The sequence below is a fragment of the Sarcophilus harrisii genome, chromosome 2 (genome assembly GCF_902635505.1).
Source record: "Sarcophilus harrisii chromosome 2, mSarHar1.11, whole genome shotgun sequence".
Classification (NCBI taxonomy): domain Eukaryota; kingdom Metazoa; phylum Chordata; class Mammalia; order Dasyuromorphia; family Dasyuridae; genus Sarcophilus; species Sarcophilus harrisii.
The window spans coordinates 474,697,322-474,714,475 of NC_045427.1; the positions used below are offsets into that span (position 1 = coordinate 474,697,322).

General features: G+C 38.2%; 2 protein-coding genes and 1 long non-coding RNA gene across 11 annotated transcripts in view; 1 reads left to right on the forward strand and 2 right to left on the reverse strand.

The window, feature by feature from the left end:
• Positions 1–5,232, forward strand: part of CPNE2 (copine 2) — an 84,164-nt gene extending 78,932 nt beyond the window's left edge. The window contains exons 15-16 of the mRNA XM_012553830.3: positions 1,934–2,170; positions 4,583–5,232. Coding sequence (XP_012409284.1) covers positions 1,934–2,170; positions 4,583–4,690 — 345 coding nt within the window. The 3' untranslated portion in view covers positions 4,691–5,232. The remainder of the gene's footprint in view (positions 1–1,933; positions 2,171–4,582) is intronic.
• LOC116421771 lies at positions 2,165–6,393 on the reverse strand. 2 transcript variants are annotated; one of them, XR_004232296.1, is made up of 3 exons: positions 5,637–6,393; positions 4,265–4,309; positions 2,165–3,068 (listed from the first exon to the last, which is right to left on the reverse strand). It is a non-coding gene; the product is annotated as an uncharacterized LOC116421771 (long non-coding RNA). The 2 variants fall into 2 exon arrangements; XR_004232295.1 differs by lacking the exon at positions 2,165–3,068 and having other exon boundaries at positions 3,602–4,309.
• Positions 6,394–9,631: 3,238 nt separating this feature from the next.
• The window catches only part of PSME3IP1 (proteasome activator subunit 3 interacting protein 1), a 38,356-nt gene continuing 30,833 nt past the window's right edge, over positions 9,632–17,154 (reverse strand). For all 8 annotated transcript variants that reach the window (XM_012553845.3, XM_012553842.3, XM_023494225.2 and 5 more), the window contains one exon: positions 9,632–10,401. In XM_012553845.3, coding sequence (XP_012409299.1) covers positions 10,184–10,401 — 218 coding nt within the window. In that variant the 3' untranslated portion in view covers positions 9,632–10,183. The remainder of the gene's footprint in view (positions 10,402–17,154) is intronic.

Consider the following 17,154-nt stretch of genomic DNA (forward strand, 5'->3'; position numbering starts at 1 on the left):
TCTTATTTCCAGTGCCTTCCCTCTGAGGTTTACAAGTTATCTCCCAAATAGAATATGAGCTCCTTGAGGGCAGAAACTATCTTCTGCCTCTGGCACACAGTAAGTACATAACACATATATTGACTGACTGATCTTTATGTATTAAACAAATCACAAACAATCTGGTCTCTGCCTACAGATAAAGATGATTCAATTCAACAGTCTACACAAGTAAGGTACTAAGCTAGACAGGTATTGAGGATTCATAAAATTCTCTAGATAAGGAGATAGAAGATAATGTGAGGCTAGATATGATCTCAGTGACCTCCAGTTCCTCAGTCTCTCAGCAATTTTATCAAGCTATCCCTCACCCATGCTCTTGGCTATACTTCTCAATCTTAATCCTTTAATTATCCAGTTCAGCTCTCCTATTAGTTCCCTTATTCTAAAGCCACTCATGCCCTGCCAAATACCAATCGAAATGGAACTGATGGAAGCCAACACAACTGTGCTGACTGCATCCATTATAAATGCTCAGATTCAGTATACATGTCTGCTTTACATTTCATAACTCCTTGATCTCACCCCCCCCCACCTTCACTCCATTCTGAAGCCTTTTATACATAATCCTGATTTCATTACCTCCAAAATTATGCCTTCCCCATTCTAATCTTCTGCCCTATTGCCTACAATCACTCCCAAGTCTTTATCATTTAAAAAACAAACTTATAGCCAAACTAGAAAAGATATCTGTGCTCATTTTCTGCACTTCCACTCATTTCTTCTCAATTCTCTGTAGTCGGACATTATACTTCATCACTCATCTGGAATTCCTCTCTCCAGAGTTACTAATGATCTTTTAAAATGCCAGATCTCAAAGCTTTTTCTCAGTCTCATCTTTGTCCTTTCTGTAGCATTTGACTCTGACTGCACTATCCTCTCTGGGTTTTTGTGAAACGGCTCCATCCTAGTTCACCTCTTGTTTTTCTATTCCCTTTTCAAGCATCATCATTCATATCACACCCCCAAGGCTCTCTCCATGTTAGACCTTCTTTTCCTTCTCTACATACTCCTTTTTGATGAAATCATTAATTCCCGTGATTTTAAATATCTCTATACACATGACTCCCAGATCTATACATACAATACAAAGTTCTCTCCTAAGCTCCAGTCCTATTATCATGAACTATGGGATTTCCCAACTAGATGTCTTTTGGACTATTTGTAAACTTCCGGCATTCAAAGCTCTTCAACTTAGCCCTTTCTAACCTCTTCAGCCTTATTCCACACTTCCTTTCAACCCAGCCAAACAGCCTTTTAATGTTCCTCCCTGCTTCTCCCAATTCCATGCCTGGAATATAATTTCACCTTTTAAAATCACTTTCCTTTAGTTTCCCCCTAAAAAGATAGACACACACACACACACTCTCTCTCTCTCAGAATGCAAGTTCCTCGATGGCAGGGTTTGGTTCATTTTTGCCTTTGTGTCCCCAGTGTTTGGCACATGGTATATGCTTAATACTTGGTTGACAGGAAAGTACTAACAACTTGAAGAATCAGGAAAGACTTCATGGAGGAGAAAGCATCTGAGTTTTGAAAGATAAGCATTTTGACATTTAAAATGGACCAAAAATAGTCTTAAATTATGGGATTCAGGCAATAGATGCTTTGGAAAGTAATTAAAAAAAAAAAAAAACCTATCTTCTAAAATTGTCAGAAAGTTTCATAGGCAAAATAAGGTGACGGACAGTTGTCGCACCTGGAATGAAAAAAGACAAGAGGTGGGAATGGATTTGGCTGTGGTAGGGACTGGATTGTATTCCTAAATAATCAAAGAAGCATGAAAATACAACCAATTCCAGATTTTGAGTAGGATGAAGAGATAAGAGAATCTGGGGAAGAGGCAAACTATAAGTTAACTGTCACCTCATTCTTTGACCTATCTTCCTTGCAGCAATATTTCATCCTCCTCATCATCACTGATGGTGTTATCAGCGATATGGATGAGACCCGTCATGCAGTGGTACAGGCTTCCAAGCTGCCCATGTCCATCATTATTGTTGGTGTGGGCAATGCTGACTTTGCTGCCATGGAGTTCCTGGATGGTGATACTCGTGCTCTGCGTTCCCACACTGGCGAGGAGGCAGCTCGAGACATTGTGCAGTTTGTACCCTTTCGGGAATTCCGTAATGTGAGCCTTGGGCTGGGAAGGAAGAGGGGTACCAAGGCAAAAAAATATGTGTATAGAAAAATAAGATTCAGACATAAATCTTGGGATTTTCTGTAGAGCAGTAGGTGTTCAGTCTTGAAGAGCTGGGTTTCAAATTCCTTTTCAGATAATTACTAGGTATACATACAATTTGGGAAAGTCACTTAATGCCTCTCAGCCTGAGGTTCTTCATCTGGAAAATAGGTCTATCACATAACTCACAAAATTATTATGAGGATCAAATGATAGAATTTATGTAAATTGCTTTATAAATCTTAAATTACTTAATTTAATTAAATTATTGTCATTCCTGCTCTAAACTTCTATGATACTATTTGGCCCAGTTACAAAATGTCACACCTAAGAGTCTAACTAAACTAACCTCATTATATAAATGGGAAAACAGGCTCAGAGAAACAGAGAGACTTGGTTAAAAGTCATACATAGTTAAAAGCTAAAAGTCATACACAGCTAAAAGCTAAAAGTCACACATAGTTAAAAGCTAATCACTGGCTGAGCTGGAGTCAGGACTCTGACTTCCAGTAACTAATGCTCTCTTATTACACTGCACTGTCAGGCATTGAATTATTAACTTTATAACCAAAATGGACCATTTTGTCTAATTTCCTGAATTTACACACGAGAAAACTGAGACTAAGAGAGGCAACATAATTTGCTCAAGTTTTCACAGGCAGCATTGAAGCATTTCTGTGTGCCAGGAGGCCTTGGCTGATAAAAGAAATATTATTCAGCTTAACTTAAAGAACTAAGCATAACCTTGTGAAACATACACATAACACCACAAAAGTATTTTTAAGCACCTACTGTGTGCAAAGACAAAATGGAAAGTTCCCCTCCTCAAATTCCCTTGCTCATTTTCCTGGAGAAGGGAAAAGAACACGTTATAAATAAGTATGTACATGATAACTTGAAGTAGAAAGGGGGGGAGAGCATTAACAACTATGATAAATGATAAAAGTATTAATTGCATTGTCTAAACAACAAGTATGATAGAAGTTAGAAAAAGTAATTGATCCATGTGATCTGAAGATTTCTTAGAGATAGGTCTTGGAAGGATAGGAATCTGGATAGGCATGAGGGAGGAGAGAAAGCCACCCCCCTCCCCTTTGTTGAGAACAACATGAGCAAAGATATGGACATAAGAGCAATTTATGGTATACTTCGCTGGAAGGTATGTAATAAAGAATAATAGGATGGGGCTTCATAACAAAGTATATGATGTAGTATAGTATGGCTTGTAAGTTATTCTCTTGAGGAGGATGATCATTTCCAAGAAAGCTTGTGTATTATATACTGGGGAGAGTTGAGTTTGATGCATAAAAATGTTTCACAATCATCAAAGTCAGAAAGGTGACCAAAGGGCTGTGAAGACTGTAGATCTAAGAGTAGGACTGAATTAACAACAGAAAGGGATGGCATAAATATAGTTCCATATTTGGGTGATGACTTCTGAAACTCCTTTAAGATGATAGCTTTTTATTTTGCTCTCAGAAGTCATGGTATTGAAAGAACCATTCTAACACACTACTTTTCAGGTGACACTCATATGATATGATATATATATGATATATGATATATGTGGTATAATAGCGGTAGATGATCTTGGGATCCTTGTCAAACATGAAGTGGGATCCCACTGAATTAGGGTTCATGCCTAGACCCTTGCCTAAAACAATGGCAAAAGTCTATTTCACACAGCAAGGAACTCTGCTGGCCAAAAAGACCAACAAGGAAAGCTCAAAAGTGAAACTTTTACTATGCTCCCCTCAACTTCCTATAAAATGAGGTTCCTATTCAGTGAATAGGCCTTATGTGAGTGACTAAGCACCAAGTCCAGCTTTCCTAGAACTTAGTTGCCAAAGTATAGACCTTTCCTTCTAGATTCTCTTGTCTTTGTGTTGTACACAATGGCTGGGGATTCTCCTTAGGAGATTTAGAGTGGTCTGTGGGATTCCTCCAAGATGCTAGAGGTGGAAAGGAAAGGAATAGGAGTACAGGCAAGAAGTAAACATTATTTTGTCTTATCTTTATGGATATCATTAGTTTTTACATCACCTTAATTCTCCAATATAGCCGACCTCATCTCCCTCTCAGTCACCTCTATAATAGAAAAAAAAAAAAAAAAAACTACAATTCAACCAACTCTGACAGTGTAGGTAAGATTTCCACACCCATAGTCTCCCCACTTCTCCAAAGCAAGGAGGAATAGTCTCATATTTATTCTTTAGGGCTAAACTTGGTTATAATTTTACAGCTTTTAAGTTTGTTTTCTATTTACATTGTTATACTTCGTGTATATTTTGTATCATCATTTCATGACATTCCAACCAGAGTAATCATTAATCCTGTCTTTTCTCTTCTACTGTTCTCCAGGCACCTAAAGAAACCCTGGCTAAAGCTGTGCTGGCAGAGCTGCCCCAGCAAGTCGTGCAGTATTTCAAACATAAAAATCTGCCGCCCAGCAACTGTGAACTTGCGTAAACTCCTGCAGCCTACTTTCCCTTCTGACCAGCATCAGCATGTCAACCAAACCTCATTTCAGTCCCCAAGGAAAATGCACGTGCAACATCGGCTTCCTCACTGGTGGCTAATTTTTTTTTCTTCTAAACAAATCGGCCTTTTCATTTTTTTTTTTTTTTTTTTTTTAATATAATGGACAGTCTCCTTGCTCTCTCCCAAACACAGCTGGATTTCCTTTGTCAAACTTGCCAACCCCGATGATACTACCAGGTCACACAGGGCCTCTTCTTTTTCCTCCCTACCATCATTTTCAAGTATTGAATGTACTTTGTATAATTTTAGTGGAATAATTATAAAAATAAATTTTTACAATCAAAACTGGCTTTTTTCCAAGCAACTACTGTCTGTGATTTAAAAAACAAAAAAGTATACATTATATATATTTGTGTTATATATTTGTGTTAATAAGCTTATACCTCTCATCCTCTGTTCATTTTTATACTATGTACATGTTCTATTTGTTATACTCAGGTTAATAAAGAAACTCGGACATTCCCATGAAAGCTGCTTTCCTTGGATAAAGCCTGGGCAGTTAAATATCTGAAAAATCAAAGTTTCAATATAACTTGTTTTGCTATATTCAAACCCTAGTTTGAACCTCCTTATTCTTGTTTGTATGGGGGGTCTCTGTCATAATTTCTGCTTGAGGAATATACTCAAATGACTAGGCCTGAGAAATGGATCCACTCTCAGCTCCAGGACAATTACTTGGACACCCAAATTGTAGAAATGGTAAAAGTATCATACAAAGTTTTCTACCTGCAAATGTCTCAGTCATTCTGAGGCTGCTTCTGGGGGAAAGGGGATCTGGTAGCCTGCTGATAAATTCTGAGGAACGCCACATCCACGCTAGCATGTAAAACATCTCCATCCTACAAAACAAACCTTTTGCTTCCATAATTCTTACCTAGGACTAGTGCTGACTTTTACCCTGAAGAGCCACCAAGTCCTGATGGCGAGGCATCTTGAATATTCGAAGAGGGTCCTCAGAAGAGACAACTATGGCTAGCCTGCTGAGAAGGAGATGCAGCACTTTAGCGCATGGGGCAGAAGATGAAAACTCATCTCTAGCATTGGGCTATTTGTTTGATGATCAGACTTCCCTTAAGATTGTTAATAGAAAGATGTACACAGCAGTTGTTTAGCATCTATTTACTGATTATGCAGGCTATTTGGGTGGTGATAGTGCTTTAGGAAAAAAGACCTGGCCCAGAAAACAGATCATAGCTTTCTTATCTGCTGGTATTTCCTGCAACTGGTACTTCCTGCTTATGCCCACCAAAGTCTAGCAGAGCCTGGTGGAAGCTCCAAATAATTCAGGAGGCCAAACCACAAAGCTGAAATAAAGACACCATATCCAGGATAGCTGAGAAGTCTTAGCTGTAAGTTAATTATCTTACTGCTTACTGACAACAGACTACAAGATGAACTAGAAGACATGACAAGTCCTCTTCGGTGCTATCAATGAAGACATTTTTCCTAACCAATACTTCCTGATGAGGAATGGAGGCTGTGTCCTAGTATATATTTCAGGGGTCTCTGATTATATGTTACAATAGACAAAATTAGGACTAAGAGGAACAAGTTCTACAGGACGGCAAAATTTCTGAAGCAGGAGGTTCTGTTATTTTATAAACTATGGAGGCACACACTTTCAACTATGTGCTAAGATCACAGCACAACACACTCCCCCTCCCTCCCCCTCCCCCCCCCCAGGGAAACCACTTGTCAAAAGTTGTTGAATTTTTAAAAATATTTGACAATTGTAGAGCATTTTAAAACTTACCAAGTAGTTGGCAGACAATCCCGTAGACATAATATCTCTTTCACACTGACCCCTGTAACGTAGGCCTAGTATGATCACATTCATGTTACTCAAAGAAACTGATGCTGAGAGAAGTGAAGAGCCTTGCCAGTGGTCACATAGACAAAGCAGTAAAGTTGCCCTTCTGGCCTTCACTACCCCTGCCAGAATCAACTCAAGCTGTGGATCTCCGGGTCTGCTGCTTCTGCTGAGTGAGCCATAGAGGGATTTTCTTCTTGTAAATAAACTATTTGTATTGCAGTTGTACTTTTTGGAGTAGTGAGCTATTGTGTACTTTCTTGACATAAAATGTGGTCAAATTTTTAATATAAAAATAAAGTCAGTGAAAAAAAAATAAAAGGAAAGAATCTGAACCCAGTTTTTCCCGACTCCTCTCCTGCTGCTCTTTCCACTCAGTTCTCTTTCTGTAACTAAATGCTACAGAGATTTATTTACAGCTCACTCAGGACTGAACTATAGGATCTTTAAAGTTTCTCCTAATTCTGTGATCTTCAGTTGTGGGGAAGATTTAGATTTAAGTAAAAGGTGGGAGATTTCGGGAGAAAATCTCATTCATTCTCATCCATATCTCTTGGATATGGAATATGGAATTCTCATTCACCCTTTTCAGGCTGACGGGTAATTAATAGGGCCATTTTAACTCCAGCAACTCCAACCCTTGCTACAAAGGTAAGCAGCAAAGCGCCAGCCTTGGTCAGTGTCACCAAAGTTGCACTTAACTGTGATTATAAGCAGAAGGCTAAATTTCCTGCCTCCCACTAAGCTTCTGCTCCTAATTCATGCTGCTCTCAAACTTAAGTGGGCTAAGTGCATAAGGAAATCAAGAAATAACCAAGTCCAAATGACAATGCAGAGCCAGCAAGCTTTTATGTTTTTGTTTTTCCAGAGGAGTTTAAGGCAACAGCTGAGCCACATACCCACAGCTACAACACAAGAGCCAAAGAACTGTGTGTCCCAAACTAATTAACATTTAGCTCAGAAGGCAAAGAAGAATAAACTGGTCAATTTTGCCCTTTGCCATTTTCTAACAGCAATTCTTTAAGGTCAGGTAGGATATAAAGCTGCGATGGCTTCCTATTAGAAAAGATCCACAGCCTGTTATGATGGCTCATCTAAGAATTTGTTCAATCTCTGAATTAAGTAATTTCCCTGTTAAATTCAGTTGAGGAATGGGAGCTGAGGGAGAATTTCCAGATCTACTGCAGTGGTGGGATTAACAACTTCCCTGCATTATTTCTTTCCCCAGAGGGTGTGAATCTCACACAAAAGTTTTTCAAAAAGACAAGTCTGAGATACGGATATCTAAATTTATTAACCAGGCTTTTCATTTCTAATTAGTGGCTGAATAGGATTTGGACATGCACTGTATTTACTGATTGTCTTATAAAGTTTATGATTTAATCATCAAGATTAAATCATTAAAGATTATTTTAAAAATTAAAGGTTATGATTAAATTAAATTTTTATTAAAAAATGTAGAGAGATTATGATTATTTATGATTAAAAGGCTTCCCCTTTGGCTTTTTCCCCACCCATTCATTTTTGAATGAATCAAAACCACGAGATAAACTGGACACTTACCAAGATTGCTTAAGCTAACCTTGCTTGCTATTAATTGTTTATTACAAATACTGTATTTTGGGTCCAAGGTCAAGGATGTGCTTAATGAGTAGAGGAAAAATATAAAACATAGATGATAATTTTGTAATCTCTTGATAATATCAGGAGCAAAAAAAAAAAAAAAAAAAAGCAGGAAGAATTTTCCTTCTCTCTACACTTGTTTCTTTCATTAACAGTTAGAAAATGTTCTCTCAAATGCTAAGTATATATTCAAATTAATGTATTATTTTTAGCAATCGCATTGTTCTCTAAGCTTCCTCTAAAATTAAAAGCAGATCCTAAGTATGGGGAGATATCTTAAAAGCCAAACTAGATAGTAACTCATTCTCTAATCTGGCTGGTGACAAGTTTCCTGAGGCTGTAATCAGGGCAGTACTACTTAAGAATGATGAAACAAACAAAGCAGAAGGTGCCTACACACCATCTTACCTAAACAGCTGTTTATTAAGACAGGGCAGCCACACCTGTGCTGACAGCCAAGGAACAATTAGCACACTGCAGTTCTGTAGAAGGAAAGAGAAGGCATTTATAAGAAGCCAACTTATTGATGAAGAGGAGTTGCCATCTGCTAATGGAAATCAAGAGTGCCATTGTATGAAGAGGGGGAAAATTGAGGGGGTTCCTCTATCCACATCAGAAGTGAATGACTTTTCTACCTGTCAACACTGAAACATCAGTATATAATGGGGTGTATCTCAGTCCAACATCTAAAGGAGAAATAATTCACATAGACTAAAGCAATGATCCAGATTCCTTAAACACTATGCTTACTTACTCCTCCATCCTTAGAGCTTCCATAATTGGAGTAGTAAATCACTGTAATCCCAGAGATTTTCTGATAGGGAAGAGAATAAAGCATCAGTAGCTGATGTAGTCAGTGATATACTAAACATCAGTACAGGGGAGGGTTAGGGCTAAGCCTTCAGGAATATGTCCTAAAAATATCAACAGTTGAAAGCCAAAACTAAATCTCACATCAAGGGAACTGCTTCAATTGAATCATATACCATTTGTTCACAGTCTAAGCACATGCACCGTTTGTGTTTAGCCTTTTAGAGTTTGTTGGATTCTATGAGCTCCTTTAAATGAGCTACTTTTTCAACAGGACTATAGACAGCTTTCATTATTGGGTAAAACTGAAGAAGTTCTATCAATCAATCCCCATGCTTAGCAGATAGTACCTATTACATAGTAAGGTACTTAATAAATGATTATTTATTAGGGGGAAAACTATTACCACTAAATCCCTTCTATTACAATATTAGCTAAAAACATTCAAACATACCTCAATTCTGATCTTTTAGACAACAGCCTTCATGAAGTCATTGAACTCCCTAGTGAACTGGGTACTTTGGGGTTTGGGAGGAGGGATAAGATAGGAGATAGAAGGAATAGCTAAGTATAAGGAAGAGCTGAGCTTGAGAATGAACAATAAATGAGTGATAAGTGCCACCCACTACAGAAATTAATTTAGAATCTTTATTTAGTTACACAACATCAGGAATTGGTTAGTGTCGGGAGAGTGCTCCATTTCATCACCTGGTTCAGTTCTCTTCCTCCGCACACTCCAAAATGCAGTGTAACAAAATGATGCTGTAAAATTGGCCTTAACAGAATATTCAAACAATAGCTGTTCAATAACTGTTTTTGCCTTAGTTCTGCTGGGGAGGGAAAAAAATAACCAAACCCTTTGCAAACCAGCAGATGTCTTCTGTTCGAGGAGATGCTTTCAGCAGATCTCTCACTTGCCCTGCCCCTTACCCAGCTGAGTAGAGTGAAAAGACAGCACAACAGGTACAGTCTCCTGTACCAAGAATGGGAAATGAAAACAAAACATCTAGCTCCCATAGCTAGGATTCTAGCATATTCTTAGACTAGGTTAAAGACGTAGCTGTGTGCACAGGAAGCAGGCAAAGAGGTTTTCAAGGAAAGTAATTCCAAGGGCAAAATGAGTCCAAACCCCCCCATGGGGGAGGAGCCTCCTGCACTGGAGTCACAGGCAGAAGGAATTATGGAGCCTCAAGGAAAGTGTTGGTGCGGAAAACTGAAGACACAATCTTCCCAGTAGAGTTAATGGTGCCTTCACTGTCTGAGCTGGACTCAGAGTCACTGCTTCCAGAGTAGGCCCCGAGGCCCGGGAGGATCCCAATGCAGACAGCAGCAGAGGGGCAGTGAATGGCAGAACCACTCAAGGACCCACTTCCAAGAGGCACACAGGATGGAGTGTCTGTGGAGAGAGATGCATCAGGGATTGTTACATTTGCTTTGTTTTGCTTCTAAAGTACAGAAATAAATCCATACCCCTGACCTTACCCACCTTCACTCAACACTTCTGTGGGGAAGAGGAGACAAGGGCTAGGCTCTGTCTTACCTCTACATTTCCAACACCTCCCACAGTACCTGCCAGGTGCTTCGTGATACTGCATCAAATTGACTTAAGGATGAATCAAGTGAAATAGAGATTAGGAGATTTACTCAAATCTTATTAACCTGGTGAGGTATGTGGCATGAGTGTTATTAATTCTATATTGCAGATGAAGAAGAAACTGGGGCACACAAAGGTGTGTGTGGTGATATTGTATGTAATATTAATTAACTGCAATTCCTCAACATACTCATCTATCCAATAAATTTTATTAATCAATCTATATAGCTATTACTTGTATGTTCTCCTAGCAAACAGTCATTAAAGTAATATTCTTTATTACAAGGGCAAAGAATTAGAAAGTAAGGGGAGGACTCACTGATTAAGGAATAGCTGAACAAGTTATGAATGTAGTGGAATACTACTGTCCTGTAAGAAATGATGAAGGGTTGGTAAGACCTGGAAAAACTGATATGAACTCATGTAAAGTAAATTGATATGAACCATGAGAATAATCTATACTATAATAATAACAATATAAAAAATACAAAAAATGGACAACTCTGAAAGCCTTAAGAGCTCTGATCAATGCAAAAGGCTGTCCACTATAGTGATTAAATCCTCTTGCCTATCTCTTGAAAGCTCTAAACATGTAGAATGTAATACACATTTTGGACATGCTGACTGAGGAATTGGTTTTGCTTAATCATGAATTTTATTTTCAAGAGTTTGTTTTTTTTTTTTTTTTTCCAGTGTGCAGTGAAGGCAGGTGAGGGGGGGAAAAGCTCATTAATAGAAAAAATAATCAATTGATGGGCAAACACCTTTAGTGTTTCCCCATGGGGGAGATGGGCAGTAAGGAGATATGTGGCACTAACTTTCTTTTACTGGAGAAAATGAGGCAGATTAAATGACTCTGGAAAGAAAGATAGCATGTTTCATCAACATGTTCTAATCATCCAAATTTAATGGCTTTCTCAAAAACCTCATCCTTTTTGACTTCTTTGAATCTTTTAACACTGTTTACTATTATTTTCTCTTTGATACTCTCCTGGCTTTAGATTTTCATGACACTGCTTTCTCCTCATTCTCTTCCTGAGCTGACAAATTCTTATTATTTTCTATATCTTCATCCAGCTCATACCAACTAATCTCTATGAAGATGATGATTATTAGTTCTATTTATCTAGTTATAACCTTTCTCTTGATCTCTAATCTCATTTTTTCAATTGCTTGCTGGATTCCTTAAGTTGAATGTCCTATATCTCCCCCTACCAAAAAAAAAAAAAAAAAAAAAAAAAAAAGAATCTTCCTCTATTGGTAACTTCCTTATTGATATATACCATATTCATAAGCTCATATAAGAGAAGACTCATAAGCAACCTAGATATTATTTCAATTATTCACTGTTTTATCCTTATATTCAATCTACTGCCAAAGTCTACCTTCATGTCTGGCCCCATTTTCTGCTCTGCTTCTGACACACTGGTGATGAGGTGCAGATCCTCATCATTTCGCACCCACACTATTTCAATAAACTTCTCTCAGGTCTCTCTGTACTCCATCCTCCATTCAGCTGTTAAATAAATGTTCCTAAAATGCAGGTCTGACTATGTCAGCCTCCTATTCAATAAACTCAAAATATAAAATCCTCTGTTTGGCTTCTAAAGCTCTTCACAACCTGGCCCTCTCCTACCTTTCCAACTTTGTTAAAAAACAAAAACAAACCAAAAAAAACCTTTAACATACCCTATACATACTCTGATTCAGGCCTCTTTGTTGTCCTTCATATAAGACACCCTATCTACTGACTATACATTTTTCTTGACTGTCTCCTACAGTTGGAATTTTCTTCTTCCTTATCTCTTTACCCTTATAGTTAAGTGTCTTACCCCTGAGATTATCTCCAATTTATTCTGGATACTGTAGCTATTTGCAGGATGTCTCTTCTGTGAATTCCTTGAGAATAGGAATCCCTTTTGCCTTTCTTTGTATCCCCAAAATTTAGCACAGTTGCCTGGTACACAGAAAGTGCTTATATCTATTGACTCACTTGATATAGTCCAAATGAGAATTTGTGGAATTTCCCCATTCTTCCTTCCTAGTTTCCTAGAAGCTACACTGCTTGTCTCAGAAAGGAAGCCATGATCTACACTGAAAGAGTGCAAGGAAAATTGGATGGTACAAGTAGGATCATTTTAACTGAAAAACCCAAACTCAAATAAATTCTGGATTTGGATTTAGAAGACTTGATTTCAAATCCTGGCCACTTACTACTACTGGGCAAGTCAATTTATTTCTCTGGAGTACAATTTCTTCATCATAAAATGTGGGGTTGTTGGACCCAGTGACCCCTGAGGTCCCTTCTAGTTCTAAAATCTAAACCAAAAATATATCCCTGATGGACTGAGTGGTTTGTAAAGCAAGGGGCAGATATATTTAAGTACTAATCTGAATATCATTTATATCACCAAACTTTTTAAGAAATGTTATCATCTAAGGAAGGTGTCAGCAAAATATAACCCTCCAGCCAAATCCCAACTGACTAGATAACAAAACTGGTTTTCATATTTTCAAATACAATGTAAAAACAGTTTTATTATATTTTAAAATGTAAAAAATCATTCCAGTATTTGACCTTTAGGCTATAGTTTGCAACCCTTATCTAGGTTTTAGTATTAAATGCAGTAAACACATAATTCATCTGGAGACCATTTATTTGACTACTTCAACTATGGAATAAAGCCAAGATTTAAAAAGATTAAAAGAAGCTTCTAAGTACCCAAAACAAATGTCAAAAAGCCTACATAGGCTTTTTGTAAATGCTATATATCCAAAGAGTCATGCACTTTTACTTTAGGCTCTCACTCAAGATTACTAATTAGTCTATTAAGGTTTGGTTGTAGCAGAGTGGAAGCAACAAGTTAGCGGATGGGCAGGAGGGATAAATACAGGACCATTCAGACATAGACATAATGACATCAGTAACAAGTTGCAACTGGAAGTGACAGGAGAGACTGAAAAATCATGAAAAATGGATATTAGAACTCAAAAAGCACAGCAGACTGAGGTCTTTCAGTGTAGGAGCAAACAGTTTCTCACACTTCAGTAACACAAGTGAATCACTATGTTAGAGTGTAGCAATTAAATATATATAATGACAACTTTGACTCTTCAACAAAAAGCTAAACTATCTTCAGCAAATTCAATCGATCAACAAGCATTCATTAAGTGCTTTATTATGTGCCTAGTATTTAGGGATACAAAGACAAAAATGTCAAACCTCCAAGTCTAATGGACAGGACTGTATGCACAAATATATATATATGCAAAATACATGCAAACTAAACTAAAAGGAGGGGAGAGTATTGGGGAGAAGCAATACAGTGAAGGCCTCATGCACAAGGTAGTGTGAGATACAGGTCTTGAATGAACCTAAGTGGTCAAAGTAAGGACAGGAGTATATACCAAGCACAGGAGATACCAAAGTAAAGGCACAGAAATAGAAATGGAGTGGGCTATCCGAGGAACAGAAAGAAGGGCAGTTTTACTAGACCAAAGAATTCATGAAGGGGAATAACATGAAATAAGTCTGAAAGGAAGGAGGAGAATAATTTTTAAATGCCAGACAGACAATATTAAAACAACAACAACAACGTAACATTTCAGAAAGATTCCAATCTAAAATGTTTTTTAAAAGGGGCAGTGAGTAGGGGGTGGGGGGTGGAAGGAAGCTAGGTGGTGTAGTGGATAGAGCACCTGCCCTAAAGTCAGGAGGACCTGAGTTCAAATGTGATCTCAAACACTTAACCCTTCCTAGCTGTGTGACCCTGGGCAAGTCACTTAACCCCAACTGCCTTAGCAAAAAAAAAAAAAAGGGAGGGGCAGTGAGTGGGGCAGGGGGGTGGAATTTGAAACTTAGTAAGATAAGCTTTAGGCTATTTGGAAATCATCTACAAGGAATACTTCCCAGACAAAGAAAGGAATATACGTCTATCTATCAACAAAATCCTGGACATATTGACACCTAACCCAACTAATTTTGAGATTCCACTAATACAATAAAAGGAAAAAACCTTTTGTTTCCCATAGACAGGATAGTCAGAGCCAAATGAATAGTAGCCAGTCATAAAAATTTAATAGCATATACACTAAAGTGACAATGCCATGAAATAGAGCTTTTGAAAAAATGGAAATTAAGTTTCCTACATCATCTAGAAAGTTGCTAAAGGGGGGAGGGGGAAGAAAGGGTAGTTAATTGCCCAGAAAGAAATCTGCCCTCTGATCTTGCACATTTGGATGTGCCTCCTGTCAGCTTCCCTCATTTGTAGAACTCATTGTAAGGCCAAATTAACAATGAAAATTACTAATAAAGAGTGTGTTCTTGGGATTCAGAGGGATGCGTGACTTGAAAGTAGATGGAGCCAACTTTTGTATTCACTTGTTCTGTTATAGAGTTAAGGAGCCTGAGCACAAAAACAGCTCCTGCCTTTAGCTGTAGGGCATTAAATCAGCTGTAGAGCAATGTCTATTGCTCATGCTGACAAGGTCCTGGCTAGAAGGATTTATTTCCAAAAGACTCAGAAATCAAACAACAGTGACTAAAACTTTAAGGCAGTTTTTAGGATTTCTTTTATTCTACGTTTCCTTCCCAAGTCCTGTTAGAAAGAGCTAATGGGTGGAAGAGGGATGTATTTAGACCAATACAACTATAAAGCTGACTTTGTTATTGGATTTGCAGCTCCCTACATTATTATATCTGATGAGTTCTTGTACCAGGCTAAATAAGTGGTCAGTACTTCCTGATACTGTGCTAGATGTTGGAAATATAAAGACAAAAAAGAAACTGTCTATAAGGACTTTACACTCTTCCAATACACTATACTAATAGTACACAAAATAAAGACAAGGAAATTATAGGGAGAGACACTAAGCTGGGTGAGTCAAGAAAGGTTTCTGGTAGAAGATGGCCATGGAAGATAGCTTTGAAGGAAAGTTCCAAGGAGGGCAAGCATACCAAGTAATAGAGACAATCAAGGCAAAGGCCCAGAAACAATAACAAGGACAGTCTGGTTCTACCACACCAAGGCATAAGGAGGCTGGAATTGTCATCTGAGGCTAAATTATGAAGGGCTCTAACTGAAGAAGTTTGTACTTGATTTTATTTATTTATTTTTTTTGTACTTGATTTTAGAGGCAATACAGAAAGATTAGAACTTGTGGGCAGGGGACTAATGTAGTTGTGTTTCAGGAATCTAGCAGCTATGTGTAATTTCTCTTCCAGAGAAGAGAAATGAGATGTAAGGAAACCAATTAGAAGATTACTGCAATATTACAAGCAAGAAGTGCCAATGGTGCAAACCAGTGGTGGTCAGGGGAATATGGAAAGAAGTCGGTCAACTAGTCCAATCTCTGAATTTTAAAGCTAAGGAAACTGAGAAAACACAGGTTAAGTATCTTGCCCAAGGTCATAAGCAGATGTGATCCCTGGGCCCCTGATGCCAGGACTCTGCCTTGCACAGTGTCAGAGGGCAGAAGTTACATGAGACTAGCACAACCCTGGGCAGGTGACACTGGCTGATGGTGGGAAATGCCTCGCTTTCCTCTTCTGTCAAATCAAGGTGATAAGAACTGTGCCCTTGCTCACAGGGTTGTTGTGAGGAAGACACAGCTTAGAAGGGCTAGAAGAGTTACTGTTGTTATTAGAGTGTGATGGTAGCCCAGCATGGTTTAAAGAAGCCACAAAGGTTTCATTTCTAGCTGTGAATGTGCCTGTGGCTGAACCTGTGATTTCACCAGTGTAGGAAACACCCAATATGGAAACTCCCTCCACAGATGCAGACTGCCAGAGTCTTGCATTTGCATCCTACAGAGTTGGCAGGAGAGGACTTTCCTATGGTCACAGCCAGAATGTATCAGAGGAAGGACTTGAACCCAAGTCTTCCTGACTCTGAGGCCAGTCCAATGCTTTATTCTATTTCTGCTACTGAGTTGCAAGCACCAAAACAAATGCGTCACATTTAATAGAGCTGTATAATCAGATAAAATGATGAGAGAAGAGAACTATTTAGCAATCCTGTCAGCTCTGCAGTTGTACTGATTCTCATTAAATCGGCGGATTCACCTACCAGAAAACCCCAAAATGCTGCAGACTAATCCTAGACACATTTCCACTCAATACCAGATATGGGCACAACATTTCCCTGATGGACAGTAAGCAAGCCATCTTTGGTGATTCATTATTTTTGAAGTATTTTATATCACTTTGGGGCTTGATATTAGGGGGAAATATTCAGTAAAAGAGAATGAGCTATATCAGTGGAGATCTTGAAGTAAAAGTTAGATGACCACTTTTAGGGGTATTATAGAAAGGATTATTGTTTAGATATGAACTAGTTCAGCGACATGACCTCTGATGTCCTTTACAACTCAAAAATTCTATTTCTACTTAGAAATAAAAGTGGGACTTATCAATAAAGGTTTATAGATGACTTCTGTGATTAAAGGCATGTGCATCAATATCATAAGGAATTAAATAAGTAATAAGTAGAAAACGAGAGAAATTATTTCCAATTCCTGACAACCACCAAAGCATATACCTTCATTTGTAACCAC